The following is a 17,318-nucleotide window of genomic DNA, read 5'->3' as shown; positions in this document are numbered from 1 at the left end:
CCTCTGCCCCGGTAAATGCGACAGAAAAGCACTATTCGAAGAGGAGCAGGAGAGTTCTCCCGGTGTTTCAGTTAATATTCATCCTTCAATCGAAACAAATTGACTGGTCATTATCACTTTGCGGTTTGTGGGACCATGCTGGGCATAAAAGTGGCTGCTACATTTCTCATATTACAACAGTGGCAGCACTTCCAAAGTACTTCATTTGCTGAAAAGCACATTGGGAAGCCCTGAGGTCAGGAAAGGAGCTAGTTAAATGCAAATTCTTGGGGCGCGATCTTACCGGCCATCCATGTCACGCTCCAGCTGCAGTGAAGTCGGAGAATTTGGCGGCTAGCCAAATCTCCGTTCACTATGGCGGGATGGGAAAATCCTGTCGGCATGAATGGTGGTAAGATTCCAACCTTGGTGTCACAGTTACAGTTACACTGTTATATCGGCTAGACATGGTCTGATTATAATTTCATAATAAGACGCAAACATAACAGCTGGTGCAAAGATGAATTAGAAAGTCTTGGGTTAAATTTCATCTAATCTGCCAAGAAGAAATGTTCCTGAAGCTGCAACTTGAACGATACAAGTAGTTTAACCAGGATAATGATTTGGGGCCAGGATTTCTCTTTGGTGGAGGTGGTTCGCCATTAGTTACTGGCGAATCTTCCAGTCCCACCGAGGTAAAGGGCCATTTGCGTTGCTCACAGGCCACACCGCAAGGAACCAGTCAACCAATTGCGACCCACCACTGATACTGAGAAACCCGCCATGGCGGGAAGCTGCAAATTTCTTGCCCCTGAGTTTAGTTTAGAATAAGAAACAAGGTACATTAAAAAGAATATTGTTAGCTAAGGGAACATTTTTGAGCGCACTCCAAAAATGCTTCCGCTTCGCTCTTACATTAAATATGTGATAGAAATAAAAGTTTTGTATTTTTAAAGTTGTAAATATGATTTAAAGAACAGGCATTTGGATTACAGTGACAATAGGTGGCGGCACAGTGGTTAGCACTGCTGCCTCACAGCACCAGGGACCCGGGTTCGATTCCTGGCTTGAGTCACTATCTGTGCGGAGTCTGCACATTCTCCCCGTGCCTGCATGGGTTTCCTCCGGGCACTCCAGTTTCCTCCCACAGTCCGAAAGACGTGCTAGTTAGATGCATTGGCCATGCTAAATTCCCCCTCAGTGTACCCGAACAGGTGCCAGAGTGTGGCGACTAGGGGATTTTCACAGTAACTTCATTGCAGTGTTAATGTAAGCCTACTTGTGATACTAATAAACTTTTAATAAGTCAACACAATAACATGACCATGCTGCTAACTGTATCTTCATCTCTCCTCAGTGGAGAAACAAGTGCTTAGGAATATGCTGCGTGACAGTAACACATGAACATTTCACATGTTCGCATGAAATTCTGTGTATTCCAAATTAACAAAGATATTAACCAGTGTAAAATAAATTGCAGAATGCCTGTTATAATAACAAGCTTAAAAATGTCACAGATTACTTTTCCCAAAACTGCTATTAAACAGCTTATTTTCTTACATTCTGGTGTATATCAAGACTCAGATTACCATGGCAACACTGCTCTGCTAATTCCGATTTAACAAGTTCATGTTCACAGCAGCCTGTTCACCACATAATGCCTGACTCGACTGATAGATTGTGCCAAAAGATATCACAGGTATTATGACAAACGGCTACTGCATTGTCAAAATATATGTGAAGCTTTAAGTATATGATGTAGCCATATAATTATTTTGGACAGCCGAGGAGAGACAGGAGCTGTATTGATAATCTGGGTGGAAGTCAGTACTTTCAGTTTCAGTGGATGAACACGAATGTTTTTGCTTAACAACGAGTTGGATACTTGATTAGCACTTAGCTGTTTGATCCACTGAGGCTTTCAGACTGTACGATTCACTCAGACTTACATTTTACAGACACTTCAAGCATTCCAGCAAAAAGCACCTGTCTTTATGCCATCTGACGCAAGAATAATAGGATTCCAAACAACTTGATTTGAGGGAGTGTGTCCTCCCCACTGGATCATTATCAAGGCAGATTACACCTTACCCATATGCACCACGGCACAAACTCCGGAATAATCTCACACAGCTCACATTGGAAAAAGGTTTCAAATAATTGGTTTACGGGATTAAGAATTTAGCAGTAACATAATCAATTTGTAGGCTGAAATAGTTTGTGCTCAATGGTTTTAGATTTATTTGCAAAACTGTAAACCTAGCTCAGTTTTTACCAAGAGCAACACATGTAAATATCCCTCTCCAGCAAGCATTCCGCAGCAGTGCAGCTGCCAGTCATTGCTATGGCCACTGCCACAGAGTGGAGTGATTTATTTAACCCCTAAATATGTTCCAAACAACTCCTCTCCTCATGCCTGACAGGGTGTCAGGGATACATACCTATCTAATCTCCAGCAGTCTCACGGTGAAAAATAAAGGCAGTATTTTAAAAGAGGCAGGTATGCCTCCTTGCTACCTAACACCTACAGAGAGTCAGGCAAGGGCTGAGTTAGTGTCCAAGTCATCGTTCATGCACTGCACTGGTACAGAGGATGGGGATCAGTCCAGAGTGAGGTGGATTTTTCACACATTATTTCTGACTCATGATCACTGCTTTAAATAGAGTAACATTTGTCTCACATCCAAGTGCCAAATGATCCCTTTAACTGGTGAGTAAAACACATTGCTAGGTTATAAACTCACATGAAGGTGTGATTTACACTGAGAATATGTGGCAGTTAATCACAATGATCCAGATTGTGAATGAGGCTTGGGGGAAGCAGCATAATTATAAAAACCCAGCGAGGAAATCATAAGTTAGGATAACCATTCTGGAGTTTGACTGCAATTCCCCCATATTCACATTGATCAACTACAGCTGAAACCCTGCAGTGAGGTTCCAGTAAAGACCGATCACAATCCCACCAGGAACTGGATCGCGAGGAAGATGGGAATAGAGCAATCATGGAAGAATGGGAACAGAAAATGCTGAAAAATCTCAGCAGGTCTGACAGCATCTCTGGGGAGAGAATGGAGTCAACGTTTTGAGTCTGGATTATCCTTTGCTAAGAGCAAAGAGAATCAGCAGAGATTTATACTCCTGGGGTGGAGGGGGGGGGACACAAAGTGAATGTAAATGAGGATACACACACACACCCTCCGCTCCCCCCCCCCCCTCCCCCCAACCCCAGACACTCAATAAAGGAGGGTATGTTTCACCCTTTGCAGAATCACTCACAAATCTTTCTCCCCAGTCTGGTAAATTGACACTCAGTGTGCAAATTTAACATGGAGCATGGTAGTAAAAATCAATGCCAGAATGATAAACTGAAGAGGATAGATCAATGAAAACAGCGAGAGATAAACTTCCTAACCATTGGATAACAGTTCTATAAATGTGAGAGATTTTCTGTGAAACTAAAGTGGGGATCCAATACCTTGTAATCCATCTGTTCGGAGCAGTTGAATACATAGACCATGATTCCCAGTGCTCGGCCCAAGTCCTTTGTGGTTTCGGTCTTTCCTGTTCCTGCAGGCCCAGCCGGGGCTCCACTCATTGTCAGGTGCAGAGACTGGGTCAAAGTGATGTAACATCTGAAATCAGTCAAAGAAATAAAGAACACACACAAGTTGTGAGAAAGGGGGAAGACCACAAGAGCAGCAAGACCAAATCTTTCCAACACTGCAAAGCAGACAGATAGCATTCTGTGTCAACACAAAGATTTTCAGCGAGGTTCAAATGGCTCTTTGGTCATACAGAACTTGAGCTTTGCTGAAAAAAAGACTTTGTCAAAGCTTCTAAGTGGAAAAGTGAATCGTGTGGAGGACGGAGAAGATCTGCAGAGAGATTTGGACAGGCTGAGTGAGTGGGCGAGGATATGGCAAATGGAGTATAACATTGAGAAATGCGAGGTTATACACTTTGGAGGAAATAATAACAAATGGGATTACTATCTCAATGGAAACAAATTAAAACATGCTACCGTGCAAAGGGACCTGGGGGTCCTTGTGCATGAGACGCAAAAGCCCAGTCTGCAGGTACAACAGGTGATCAAGAAGGCAAATGGGATGTTGGCCTATATTGCGAGGGGGATAGAATATAAAAGCAGGGATGTCTTGATGCACCTGTACAGGGCATTGGTGAGGCCGCAGCTGGAATACTGTGTGCAGTATTGGTCCCCTTATATGAGGAAGGATATATTGGCATTGGAGGGAGTGCAGAGAAGGTTCACCAGGTTGATACCGTAGATGAGGGGTTTGGATTATGAGGAGAGGCTGAGGAGATTGGGTTTGTACTCGTTGGAGTTTAGAAGGATGAGGGGGGATCTTATGGAGACTTATAAGATAATGCGGGGGCTGGATAGGGTGGAGGCGGAGAGATTCTTTCCACTTAGTAAGGAAGTTAAAACTAGAGGACACAGCCTCAAAATAAAGGGGGGTCGGTTTAAGACAGAGTTGAGGAGGAACTTCTTCTCCCAGAAGGTGGTGAATCTCTGGAATTCTCTGCCCACTGAGGTGGTGGAGGCTACCTCGCTGAATATGTTTAAAGCGCGGATGGATGGATTCCTGATCGGTAAGGGAATTAAGGGTTATGGGGATCAGGCGGGTAAGTGGTACTGATCCACGTCAGATCAGCCATGATCTTATTGAATGGCGGGGCAGGCTCGAGGGGCTAGATGGCCTACTCCTGCTCCTATTTCTTATGTTCTTATGTTCTCATTTTGCATTCATCAAAACAAATTGCAAGAATATCAATGTCAGGGAAAATAACAAATTTGTACTATACAAAAAGAATGCATATTGTTCAGCAAGTGTGGATAACTGGGAGGTTATCCACTTCAGTAGCAAAAATAAGAAGGCAGATGATGATTTGAGTGGGTGTAAATTGAGAGAGGTGGATACTCAGCGAGACCTTGGTGTCCTTGTGCATCAGTCACTGAAAGTTAAGCGCGCAGGGAGTAAAGGCAGCAAATGACATGTTCATAGCGAGAGGATTTGAGAATAGGAATAGAAATGTTGTATTGTAATTGCATAGGGCATTGGTGAGGCCACAGAGTATTGTGCAAAGTTTTTGTGTCCTTATCTGAAGAAGATTGTCCTTGCTATAGAGGGAGGGCAGCGAAGGTTTACCTGGCTGATTCCTGGGATGGCAGGTCTGTCATATGAAAAGAAACTAAGTCAGTTAGGGTTATATGCATTGGAGTTTAGAAGAGTGAGAGGGGAATCACATACAAACATATAAAATTCAAGCAGATTAGACATGTAGATTCAGAAAGAATGCTCCCGATGGTTGGGGAGTCCAGAACTAGGGGTCATAGTTTGAGGATAAGGGTTAAACCTTTTCGGATTGAGGCTCGAAGAAATTTCTTCACCCAGATTATGGTGAATCTATGGATCAGGGTTTCGAATTTGATGATCAGCTATGGTCACAATGAATGGCAGAGCAGGCTGGAAGGGCCGAATGGTCTACTCCTGCTTCCATTTACCATGCATGTTACTCTAATTAATAGGGACACGCTCTTTTTTCAGCAATATTCAAAGTTTAAATGGGCAAAAGCAGATAAAAGACAAATTTAGAAATAATTATTTTATGCAAAAAATAGAATGGTAGTAGAGGTAAAAACCTTTAGATTCATTCAAGATACAGGTGGATGGGAAACGGGAGGCTGCAAGGTTTTTAAGATGGATGAGCTAAATTGGGACAAATGGCTTCACTCTTCCTTATTTATCTTGTGATAAAGAGCAAGAGGGGAAGAGAAAACAAAAAGTCTACTTTTAAATCCTTCAATATGTAACTCTGATATAGGCAAACTTTGCTGAAATCACAACAGAACCAAATCTTCAGGTAATTTCCTTCTGATGTAACCACTCAGCATCCAGCTGTTCCTCCACCAGGTACGGTACAACAATAGTGGCTATTCTCACTATGTATTCCCAGCAAATATCTGGTTGAGTTTCTGATGTGTTGCTTTCGGATCTGACCACTGTGCAATGAAAATCAATTGAAGAAATGCACACTTGACCTTGGTGATGGGTATCATTACCTTTCTGTTGAAAATGGTCATTGTCTCAAGCTGCTTACCAGCAATGTCAATATTGCTGCATTTAGTCATTTATGGCATGTTTCTGCTCCTGATCTGTTTCTCTCCAGAACTAGGTGACCAATTACAAACACAGTTGCAATAGGCTCCCCAAACTCCTGGGTAATTCAACAAAGGCTCAAGGTTTAAACATATTCCTTTTGTTTGCAGAGAATGGGGCCCTGCAAATGAATATATATCACATGTAGCATCCTTTTCCCCTGCAGTACAAATTGTTGAAATCGTCTGAAATTTGGTATTCTTGCGTTTGTCCTGATCAGTATAAGATGAAAGGCTTCAGAAATAGGTCTCTCTTTTCAGCAATATTTAAAGGCAATAGAGAATCATAGAATCCCAACAGTGACACAAGAAGGCCATTCAGCCCTTCAAATCTGCACCAACTCTCCAAAAGAGCATCTTACCGAGGCGCTCCACTCCGCCCATCCCTGTAACCCACACATTTACCATGGCTAATCATAGAATCCCGGCAGTGCACAAAGAGGCCATTTGGCCCATTGAGTCTTCACTGGCTCAGTATCCCACCCAGGACCTATCCCTGTAACCCCACATATTTAGCCCACTAATCTCTCTAATCTACACATCTTTGGACACTAAGTGGCAATTTAGCATGCCAAACCACCTCACTTGCACATTTTTGGACCGTGGGAGGAAACCAGAGCACCCGGAGGAAACCCACGCAGATATGGGGAGAATACAACTCCACACAGACAGTGACCCAAGGCTGGAATCGAACCCAGGTCCCTGGCGAAGTGAAGCAGCAGAGCTAATCACTGTGCCACCATGCCATCGCTGATCACTTTAAAGTGACCATTTCCAGGGATGTAGGTGTGTATTGACTAAGGAGAGCCTCAGTGTTGTCCATGATGCCTCTCTCCTACACTATGTAGGTGTGCAGTTTACAACACTTGCTACCGAGATTAAAGTTAAAAAGAACTTTAACTTTGTAACTGAAAAGCTGGCATCAAGTCCACACTTAAACCTCAATACAAGTCACAATTGCACCAAAAAAGAGCGAACCTAACAGTAGAAGGATAAATAAAATGCCTGAAAAATTCAGGAGAAGCCATTCTCATCTCTGGTTAAACCAATGATAAAACAGGAAACTCATGAAGGCATCGGACCTCTTCTTTGCTAAGGGGCAAATTCTTGCTTCATGTTTGGGTAAAAGATGCCATAATTATCCTGATCCAATACAAGGGGTTGCATTTGTTCCTGCCTGGCTCTTCAGAAGTTTAGGCGGCTGCAGACTGCCTGTTAAATGAGCACTACATGGACCAGGTTCAAGGCCACCATTTTGCCAAGATGATGGTGAAAACCTGTGGCAAACCTTGTAGGTGCTTAACGTAGTCAGTTTATCCCCCACTGTGTTGAACTAGGTTTAAATATTTTTCATCAGTATTCACACAGGAAAAAGACAATGTTGTCGAGGAGAATACTGAGATACAGGCTATTGGACAAGATGGGATTGAGGTTCATAAGGAGGAAGTGTTAGCAATTCTGGAAAGTGTGAAAATAGATAAGTCCCCTGGGCTGGATGGGATTTATCCTAGGATTCTTTGGGAGGCTAGGGAGGAGATTGCAGAGCCTTTGGCTTTGATCTTTATGTCGTCATTGTTTACAGGAATAGTGCCAGAAGACTGGAGAATAGCAAATGTTGTCCCCTTGTTCAAGAAGGGGAGTAGAGACAACCCTGGTAATTATAGACCAGTGAGCCTTACATCTGTTGTGGGCAAAGTTTTGGAAAGGATTATAAGAGATAGGATTTATAATAATTGAGAAAGGAATAATTTGATTAGGGATAGTCAACACGGTTTTGTGAAGGGTAGGTCGTGCCTCACAAACCTTATTGAGTTCTTTGAGACGGTGACCAAAGAGGTGGATGAGGGTAAAGCAGTTGATGTGGTGTACATGGATTTCAGTAAAGCGTTTGATAAGGTTCTCCACGGTAAGCTATTGCAGAAAATACGGACGCATGGGATTGAGGGTGATTTAGCGGTTTGGATCAGAAATTGGCTAGCTGTAAGAAGACAGAGGGTGGTGGTTGATGGGAAATGTTCATCCTGGAGTTCAGTTACTAGTGGTGTACTGCAAGGATCTGTTTTGGGGCCACTGCTGTTTGTCATTTTTATAAATGACCTGGATGAGGGTGTAGAAGGATGGGTTAGTAAATTTGCGGATGACACTAAAGTTGGTGGAGTTGTGGACAGTGCGGAAGGATGTTGCAGGTTACAGAGGGACATAGATAAGCTGCAGAGCTGGGCCGAGAGGTGGCAAATGGAGTTTAATGCAGAAAAGTGTGAGGTGATTCACTTTGGAAGGAGTAACAGGAATACAGAGTACTGGGCTAATGGTAAGATACTTGGTAGTGTGAATGAGCAGAGAGATCTAGGTGTCCATGTGCATAGATCCCTGAAAGTTGGCACCCAGGTTGATAGGGTTGTTAAGAAGGCGTACGGTGTGTTAGCTTTTATTGGTAGAGGGATTGAGTTTCGGAGCCATGAGGTCTTGTTGCAGCTGTACAAAACTCTGGTGCGGCCGCACTTGGAGTATTGCGTACAGTTCTGGTCGCCGCATTATAGGAAGGATGTGGAAGCATTGGAAAGGGTGCAGAGGAGATTTACCAGGATGTTGCCTGGGAAGGTCTTACGAGGAAAGGCTGAGGGACTTGAGGCTGTTTTCGCTAGAGAGAAGAAGGTTAAGAGGTGACTTAATAGAGGCATACAAGATGATCAGAGGATTAGACAGGGTGGATAGTGAGAGCCTTTTTCCTCGGATGGTGATGGCTAGCATGAGGGGACATAGCTTTAAATTGAGGGTGATAGGTATAGGACAGATGTCAGAGGTAGGTTCTTTACTCAGAGTAGTAAGGGCGTGGAATGCCCTGCCTGCAACAGTAGTGGACTCGCCAACATTAAGGGCATTTAAATGGTCATTGGATAAACACATGGATGATATTGGAATAGTGTAGGTTAGATGGGCTTTGGATTGGTTTCACAGGTCGGCGCAACATCGATGGCTGAAGGGCCTGTACTGCGCTGTAATGTTCTATGTTCTAAATTTGCACTTCAGACCAAGGGGATTGGAATTAAAAATAAAGCTCATTATCCTGATATGCACGAAACCACAAATCACCAATTTTTACAGATGCACCATAGAAAGTACCCTTTCTGGTTGTATCACAGCTTGGTATGGCTCCTGCTCTGACCAAGACCACAAGGAACTACAAAGGGTCGTGAACGTAGCCCAGTCCATCACTCAAACCAGCCTCCCACCCATTGACTCTGTCTATCACTTCCCGCTACCTCGGAAAAGCAGACAGCATAATCAAGGACTCCACGCACTCCGGAGATACTCTCTTCTACCTTTTTCCGTCGGGAAAAAGAGACAAAAGTCTGGGATCACGTCCCAACCGACTCAAGAACAGCTTCTTCCCTGCTGCCATCAGACTTTTGAATGGACTTATCTTAGATGAAGTTGATCTTTCTGCACACCCTAGCTATGACTGTAACACTACTTTCTGCACCCTCTCCTTTCCTTCTCCCTTATGCACTCTATGAACGGCAACATTCTTCGATGTTGCTCAGATGCCACTTCACAGGGGCCACTGTCCCAGCACGGCGGCGTACTGGCGCAGTGCCCATTGTGCAGCCCATTAGCCAGCAGCTAAACCAAGAACAGCTGGTGGACAATCTGGCTCATGTTTAAAAAGTCACACAGGCTTTACATTTTAAAAATGTAGTTCAGGAATTTCTGCAATCTACACTGATTTCCATTTCAAATAAGCTGCAGTTAATCACTGCACAGAGAGACTGGGAACTGGCCTGGAAGAGGAAAAAAAATATTAAAAAGATAAAATATCAGCTTTTGCATGTGATTCGCTTCGAGTGATGTAGTGCAACATCGCAAGGAAATAAATCATAACTCACAATAATTTAATTCCTTCGCTTAAATGAGTTTCTCGGCACCCCTGGCGTCACTTTATTGAGTTACAGCTGGTCTAATCTTATTGAACTATATAGGTGATACTAACAAGTTGACATTAAATTAATGCATTGTCAGTATGATAAATAAGTGTGGGTATTAGGCAAGGAATCCAGGGCCAGCACGCACTGAAACACGAAGGAATCTAGTCAGCTTATCAGACGCACAAAGAGATGTTCCAAAAAATTGTTGCATAACCCACATAATTACCATTGTAATCAATCTCTGCCCAGAAGTAAAACAATATAAAGGTTAGGCAGAGGGGCACTTATACAGTTTTCCATTACAACAGTGTAGAGATAGCCAGGAATCAAACATGAATGGGCAGCATGGTGGCACAGTGGTTAGCATTGCTGCCTCACAGCACCAGGGACCCGGGCTCACTGTCTGTGTGGAGTTTGCACATTCTCCCCATGTCTGCGTGGGTTTCCTCTGGGTGCTCCAGTTTCCTCCCACAGTCCAAAGATGTGCGGGTTAGGTTGATTGGCCATGCTAAATTGACCCTAGTGTCAGGGAGGTTAGCAGAGTAAATATGTGGGGTCACAGGAATAGGGCCTGGATGGGATTGTGATCGGTGCAGACTCGATGGGCCAAATGGCCTCCTTCTGCACTGTAGGAATTCTATGATCTGTGGCAAACAGACAGGTGTGACACTGAACTAAACCTTGCAAGAGGCAACTCCACCCTGTGGGGTCAACTGAGGGACCTATAGAAAATGCACCCTGACTAGCTCCAAACTGGCTAGGGTTCAAAGTTCCTTTCATGTGGAAGGTTTAGTGTCAAAAGGATCCAAGATAACTGCTGACTAAATGCCATAAATTTCCTGTGCTCCAGAAATGATGGTTTTGACAGAATCACAAGGAGCAGTATGAGTTGGTTAGGCCCGAGGCTCTCTGAATCTCAGGCCTAGGGGCTCACTTAACTTGGACCGGTAAGCTGCAGACACCCTCTGCAGGTCCCCAGGCAGCTCACCAGCCAATCCTATTTGAAAGAACGTTGCACCATGATGACATCAGCCCTGAGGCAAGTCCTGCAAGGGTTAAACAACAGAGGGGTGGGGGGAATGAGAGACAGGGTAGTGACGGAGATGGGGAAAGCAAATGAGTTGAGGGAGTCAATCAGGAGGGGAAGGTAATCAGCAGGGGGCCAAGGTAGAGGGCTGAAAAGATCCTTGGGACTGTTGTGGTGCCAGGAGAAACATGTAACCACCCCCACCCACCATCCCACCCCTCAAAGCTCCATATACAATAAAGTTTTCCTTTAAACTTCCCGATGTTGATGACTGGTTATTCTGAATGCAGTGGGCCTAGGACAGGTTGCATTCTCAGCATCTAATTTAAAGACAGGGAGTGAAACTGTTATCAGAACCTACATGCAGTTAAGTTTACTTATGAGTGTCACGAGTAGGCTTACATTAACACTGCAATGAAGTTGCTGTGAAAATCCCCTAGCTACCACACCCCGGCGCCTGTTCGGGCACACCGAGGGAGAATTTAGCATGGCCAATGCACCTAACCAGCACGTCTTTTGGACTGTGGGAGGAAACCGGAGCACCCAGTAGAAACCCACACAGACACGGGGAGAAGGGGCAAACTCCGCACTGACAATGACCCAAGCCGGGAATCGAACCCGGGTCCCCGGCACTGTGAGGCAGCAGTGCTAACCACTGTGCCAAGAGGGTCTAACACCAGCTTTAGGCTAGTACCCTGGTGACCTTTACCTCAGCTTTTATCTGAATGGCAGGCAGAGCATTTTCCAGCACAAAACATGTGCACAAGCAACACTGGGATCATTAAATTTCTTGGCTTCGAAGTCTGTTCAATACAAAGGGTGATAAAACTTGACACAAATATCTGTAAGCCTACATTAACGTACCTGTCTGTCAGTGGCGTAATTACCAATCGAGGGGTGTTGCCCAAATATTCGTAGGAATACAAAAACTGGGCATCACAAATGTTGGCAAAGCAGTGTTTTGTTTCATCATCCCAGCGATGGCGAAGCTGAGAGAGCCAGACAAATGCCTGAGAGTTTTCAACCTACATGAAAAAGAACAGAAACCATCAATTGACTCCACAGAGAGTTCACGGCACTCAAAGCAAAAAAAGCAAACAGCATCTTTCTCCAGCCTTGTAAACGATAACGCACAGTAGAAAATGTGTGTGGCCAAAAGGGAAGGGGGCTGTGGCACTGTGACCAGTTCAAATCTGTCAAATCCAGGTCCAGTAAGAAGTCTCACAACACCAGGTTAAAGTCCAACAGGTTTATTTGGTAGCAAATCCAGGTCAACAGGGTACAGTAAGTAATTAGGAAAGCAAACAGTGCACTAGCCTTCTTTATAAAGGAATTAGAGTTGAAGAGTACACGGTCTTACTGCATTCAGGTAGGGCCTTAGTGAGACCACACCTCGAGAATTGTGTGCTGTTTTCACCTCCTTATCTAAGAAAGGATATATTGGCCTTAGATGGGGAACAATGAATGTTCACTCGACTGATTTCACGGATGGGGGATTGTCCTATGAGGTGAGGTAGTATAAACTCAGTCTATGTTATTTATTAGTGTCACAAGTAGGCTTACATTAACACTGCAATGAAGTTACCGTGAAAATCCCCCAGTTGCCACATTCTGGCGTCTGTTCAGGGACACTGAGGGAGAATTTGGCATGGCCAATGCACCTAACCAGCACGTCTTTCAGACTGTGGGAGGAAACCCACGCAGGTCCGGGGAGAATGTGCAGACTCGCACAGACACTGACCCAAGCCGGGAATCAAACCCGGGGTCCCTGGTTCTGCGAAGCAGCAGTGCTACCCACTTTGCCACCGTGCCAGCCCATTGGTCAGCAAACTGAGGCTCACTTCCAAATTCTGCTGTTTACTTGTGTAAATGTCACAGCTTCAACATTTTGGCCAATTGGATTCGAGTCTCTGTGAAATCATTAGCACTTGGTGCCCTCTTAAGCATTGTGGTGTCAGGTCAGGCAGGTTAAAAAAGTGAATAAAATTATAATACTGTTATTTTTGAACTTGTTTTAGGATTCATAATAAGAGAATGTGAAACAAGGAATTGAACTGCAACTGATTTATTAAAGTTTCAAATAATGCCAGAAACAGCAATGTTCAGTAGCTCTTGCTACGAGAAACCCCTTGCCAGCTCATTGCGGGTAACTTTGGCTTTGAATAACAGTATTAAAAGGGTAATGCTGGATAAGCCGACTGCTATATATTCCTCCTGATGTTCACTGCTGTGGAAGTCAATGGAAACGAAAATCAAAAGAGATGTATTGGGTATTTGATCCAATATCGCTTGTGGTTAAAAAGACCCCTACTGAACCAGCTCAAGCTGTCTCTGCCAAACCAATAGATTGATACGTGAAGGTGCTACCTATCCTTCCTTTCCTTCCAGCTTTTCCAATGTTACATGGGGTCACCACAAGATTAATGGTATGTTACTTAGTGTTAAGATACACAGTTGAAAGACATTATTTAATTAAGTAGTTAGAGGACTTATAAAGAGAGACTGCTGGGACACCCGGTTTGGTAGGTAGGAAGCAGATATATGCAATGCTGCATTCTGTAAATAAACCTATTACCAAGAAAAAGATTAGTGTCCAGGTTAATACTTCACTAAGTAGTTTGAGATTAATATGCCATTCAACCTTGGTTCATTACCATTTGTGTCAACCATCATTCTTGGATTTGATGGGAAATTTTACAACTGGATGCCCTTCCTGCCACTAGCCATGCCACTTATAGAGGTTTGCAGCATGAAAACAGGCCCTTCGGCCCAACTTGTCCATGCTGCCTTTTTTTTGAAACCCCTAAACTAATCCCAATTGCCCGCATTTGGCCCATATCCCTCTATACTCATCTTACCCATGTGACTGTCTAAATGCTTTTTGAAAGATAAAATTGTACCTGCCTCTACTACTACCTCTGGCAGCTTGTTCCAGACATTCACCACCCTCTGTGTGAAAACATTGCCCCTCTGGATACTTATAGAGTCATAGAACAACTTATTTGGGCTGTGACTGGCATTGATACACGGTGGCTTGCCGGCACCAGTGGCTGGGTTCTTTCATGCTGTTAGAGGGAGGCAATGGCCCAGTGGCATTATCGCTAGACTATTAATCCAGAGTCTCAGCTAATGCTCTGGGGACCAGAGTTCGAATCCTGCCACGGTGGAATTTAAATTCAATTAAAAAATATCTGGAATTAAGAATCTACTGGTGACTGTGAAACCATTGTTGGTAAAACCCATCTGGTTCACTAATATCCTTTAGGGAAGGAAATCTGCCGTCCTCACCCAGTCTGGCCTACGTGTGACCCCAGATTGACTCTCAACTGCACTCTGAACAAGGGCAACAAGGGATGGGCAATAAATGCTGGCCAGCCAGCGATGCCCATGTCCCACGAATAAATAAAAAAGGAGCTGCTTATAGATGTTCATAATTACAGGAGAAAGGGAAAAGCTACAAATACTCCACATGAAAGAAAGTGATGAAAATTGAAGTGAGATTTAATTAATTGTGTCAATATTTTGTTGCCGTTCAGCACCACCCACCTTCTGAGCGATTATCTTTGCGACGACGTCACGGGCGTGGACATCAATGGTGCAAATGGTCATGATCTTTTGCCGGTCGCCCTTCGATAGTTGGCCAACGAGCATGGTAATGAGCGTATTCAGCTGGTTCACCTGTTTCTTATAATAGTCCTTCATGGCATTTTCATACCCTTCCTCCAGTCTGGCAAACGAAATGCCAACCTCTGTGGTCCACCAAATCTGGGTGCAACTTAACGCAACCTGTTTCAAAAGAGTACGGAGACAACTTTTAAGTGGACTACCCTGCCCAATGTTCTTGTCAAGAATAAGGGCGGATTTACCAGCCATTCATGCCCTGCTCCCGCGGCAGCGAGTTTGGAGAATTTGGCATCCAGATAAATCTCCATTCTCTGCAGCGGGATGGGAAAATCCCGCCAGCGTGGACGGTGGTAACATTCCAGCCGAAAGGTCATTTATAGATCATCTCAAGTTGTGTTCCATTTCAGCAAACCATATAAATGTTTGCGTAACTTTAAATGGGAATGGATGATTGACTGACTGGACACTATGTGAAGAATAATTATGGAGCAAACTACACCCAAACATGTCTCTTAGCTGTGGTGGTTTCTGAAATAAGTGATGTCTTAGCTGAGATTTCAATCTTATCTTTTGGGTGTAAAGAATCATTTGGGTCGAGTACAGAGAGTAAAATTGGGTGGTACAAATCATGTGCCACAGAGATCATCTAATTTCCATCAATTTAATTGAATGGAAGGGTAAATAGCCAGTCTCTGCTCACCAGCATGTCATTCTGTGACACCTGATTATCTTCTGTGCTTTGACAATGTGATGTGTCCAGGCAATAAAGGCAAAATCTGTCAGTTATTCTCCCAGCGGTAAACTGTTGTTAGCTGCAATATGGTACGATGACTAAAATGCAATCGGGGGTCAAATAGAACAGTACCTTCAAACCCATAATCACTTCCATCTAGGAGGATAAGGGCAGCAGATACATGGGAATACCACTACCTGCAAGTTCCCCTCCAAGCCACTCACCGTCCTGACTTGGAAATATATCGCTGTTCCTTCGCAGTCACTGGGTCAAAATCCCTCCCTAACGGCATTGTGGGGTCAACCCACAGCACATTTTCCAATTGCAACAGGATCTTGGTCAACTGGGCCAGTGGGCTGACAAATGGCAGATGGAGTTTAATTTAGACAAATACGAGGTGATGCATTTTGGTAGATTGAACCAGGGCAGGACTTACTTAGTTAATCGTAGGGCGTTGGGGAGAGTTACAGAACAAAGAGATCTCGGGGTACATGTTCATAGCTCCTTGAAAGTGGAGTCACAGGTGGACAGAGTGGTGAAGAAGGCATTCGGCATGCTTGGTTTCATTGGTCAGAACATTGAATGCAGGGGTTGGGACATCTTGTTGAAATTGTACAAGACATTGGTAAGGACACGCTTGGAATACTCATAGAAAGAATCATAGAAACCCTACAGTACAGAAAGAGGCCATTCGGCCCATCAAGTCTGCACCGACCACAATCCCACCCAGGCCCGACCCCCATATCCACCCACTAATCCCTCTAACCTGCACATCTCAGGACACTAAGGGCAATTTTTTTTTTAGCCTGGCCAATCAACCTAGCCCGCACATCTTTGGACTGTGGGAGGAAACCGGAGCACCCGGAGGAAACCCACGCAAACACGAGGAGAATGTGCAAACTCCACACAGACAGTGACCCAAGCCGGGAATCGAACCCAGGTCCCTGGAGCTGTGAAGCAGCAGTGCTAACCACTGTGCTACCGTGCCGCCTGTGTGCAATTGTGTGTGCAATTCTGGTCACCCTATTATAGAAAGGATATTATTAAACTAGAAAGAGTGCAGAAAAGATTTACTAGGATGCTACCAGGACTTGATGGATTGAGTTATAAGGAGAGGCTGAATAGACTGGGACTTTTTTCTCTGGAGCGTAGGAGGCTAAGGGGTGACCTTATAGAGGTCTATAAAATAATGAGGGGCATAGACAAGGTAGATAGTCAATATATTTTCCCAAAGGTAGGGGAGTCTAAAACTAGAGGGCATAGGTTTAAGGTGAGAAGGGACGTCCATGATCCACAAATGAATAAAAAAGTAAACACCAGACCCACAACTTGCTCATTTTGCTTACCTGGGCAGGGTAATCAAAAAGCCACTGATCTCTGGGCTTCTCCTCATAGGCCACCACACCTTCAGTCATCTCATGTCTCACTGTCTCTCTCATGGAATCAAGCACCCGATTCAGCCAGGTCTCAACCTAGAAGTGAAAGTCAGTAAAGTGTTGCCTGAGTACGATACAAACTAAGGCTACAATCCTGTAATCCGTCAAGTTAATGATCACAAAAGTAGAAGTGAATTTGAGGGAATAGCCAGTGAGAATCAGAAAGCAATGAAAGCAAGAATTTGCTGCTTTTACATGCGTCAGTTGCAATGAGTCCCACCAGTTTTCACAGTTCAGCATGAGAGGCATAGCACTCATGAAAATCAATAAATCACACTTGCCTTCCACCACTGACTGTAGGTGTACTGTCCAATTAAACAAACCTCCCTTTGGATAGCGTGGTTCCAACCACAGCACAACAATGCAAGCTTGTCCAGGCTGGAGATATAGAACCATCGAATCCCTAAAGTGC

At 44.2% G+C, this 17,318-nt stretch overlaps 1 protein-coding gene across 1 annotated transcript in view; it reads right to left on the bottom strand.

Annotated features, from left to right (window-relative positions):
* dnah9 (dynein, axonemal, heavy chain 9) overlaps window positions 1–17,318 on the bottom strand; it is a 591,107-nt gene that overhangs the window by 457,640 nt on the left and 116,149 nt on the right. The window contains exons 24-27 of the mRNA XM_078225415.1: window positions 16,817–16,942; window positions 14,660–14,899; window positions 11,978–12,138; window positions 3,458–3,614 (exon numbers count right to left, since the gene is read on the bottom strand). Of these exons, the coding sequence (XP_078081541.1) occupies window positions 3,458–3,614; window positions 11,978–12,138; window positions 14,660–14,899; window positions 16,817–16,942 (684 nt within the window). The remainder of the gene's footprint in view (window positions 1–3,457; window positions 3,615–11,977; window positions 12,139–14,659; window positions 14,900–16,816; window positions 16,943–17,318) is intronic.

Source organism: Mustelus asterias, chromosome 12, assembly GCF_964213995.1.
Source record: "Mustelus asterias chromosome 12, sMusAst1.hap1.1, whole genome shotgun sequence".
Taxonomy (NCBI): Eukaryota; Metazoa; Chordata; class Chondrichthyes; order Carcharhiniformes; family Triakidae; genus Mustelus; species Mustelus asterias.
The sequence above is the reverse complement of the archived record's forward strand: the minus strand, read 5'-3'. Positions and strand labels throughout refer to the sequence as shown.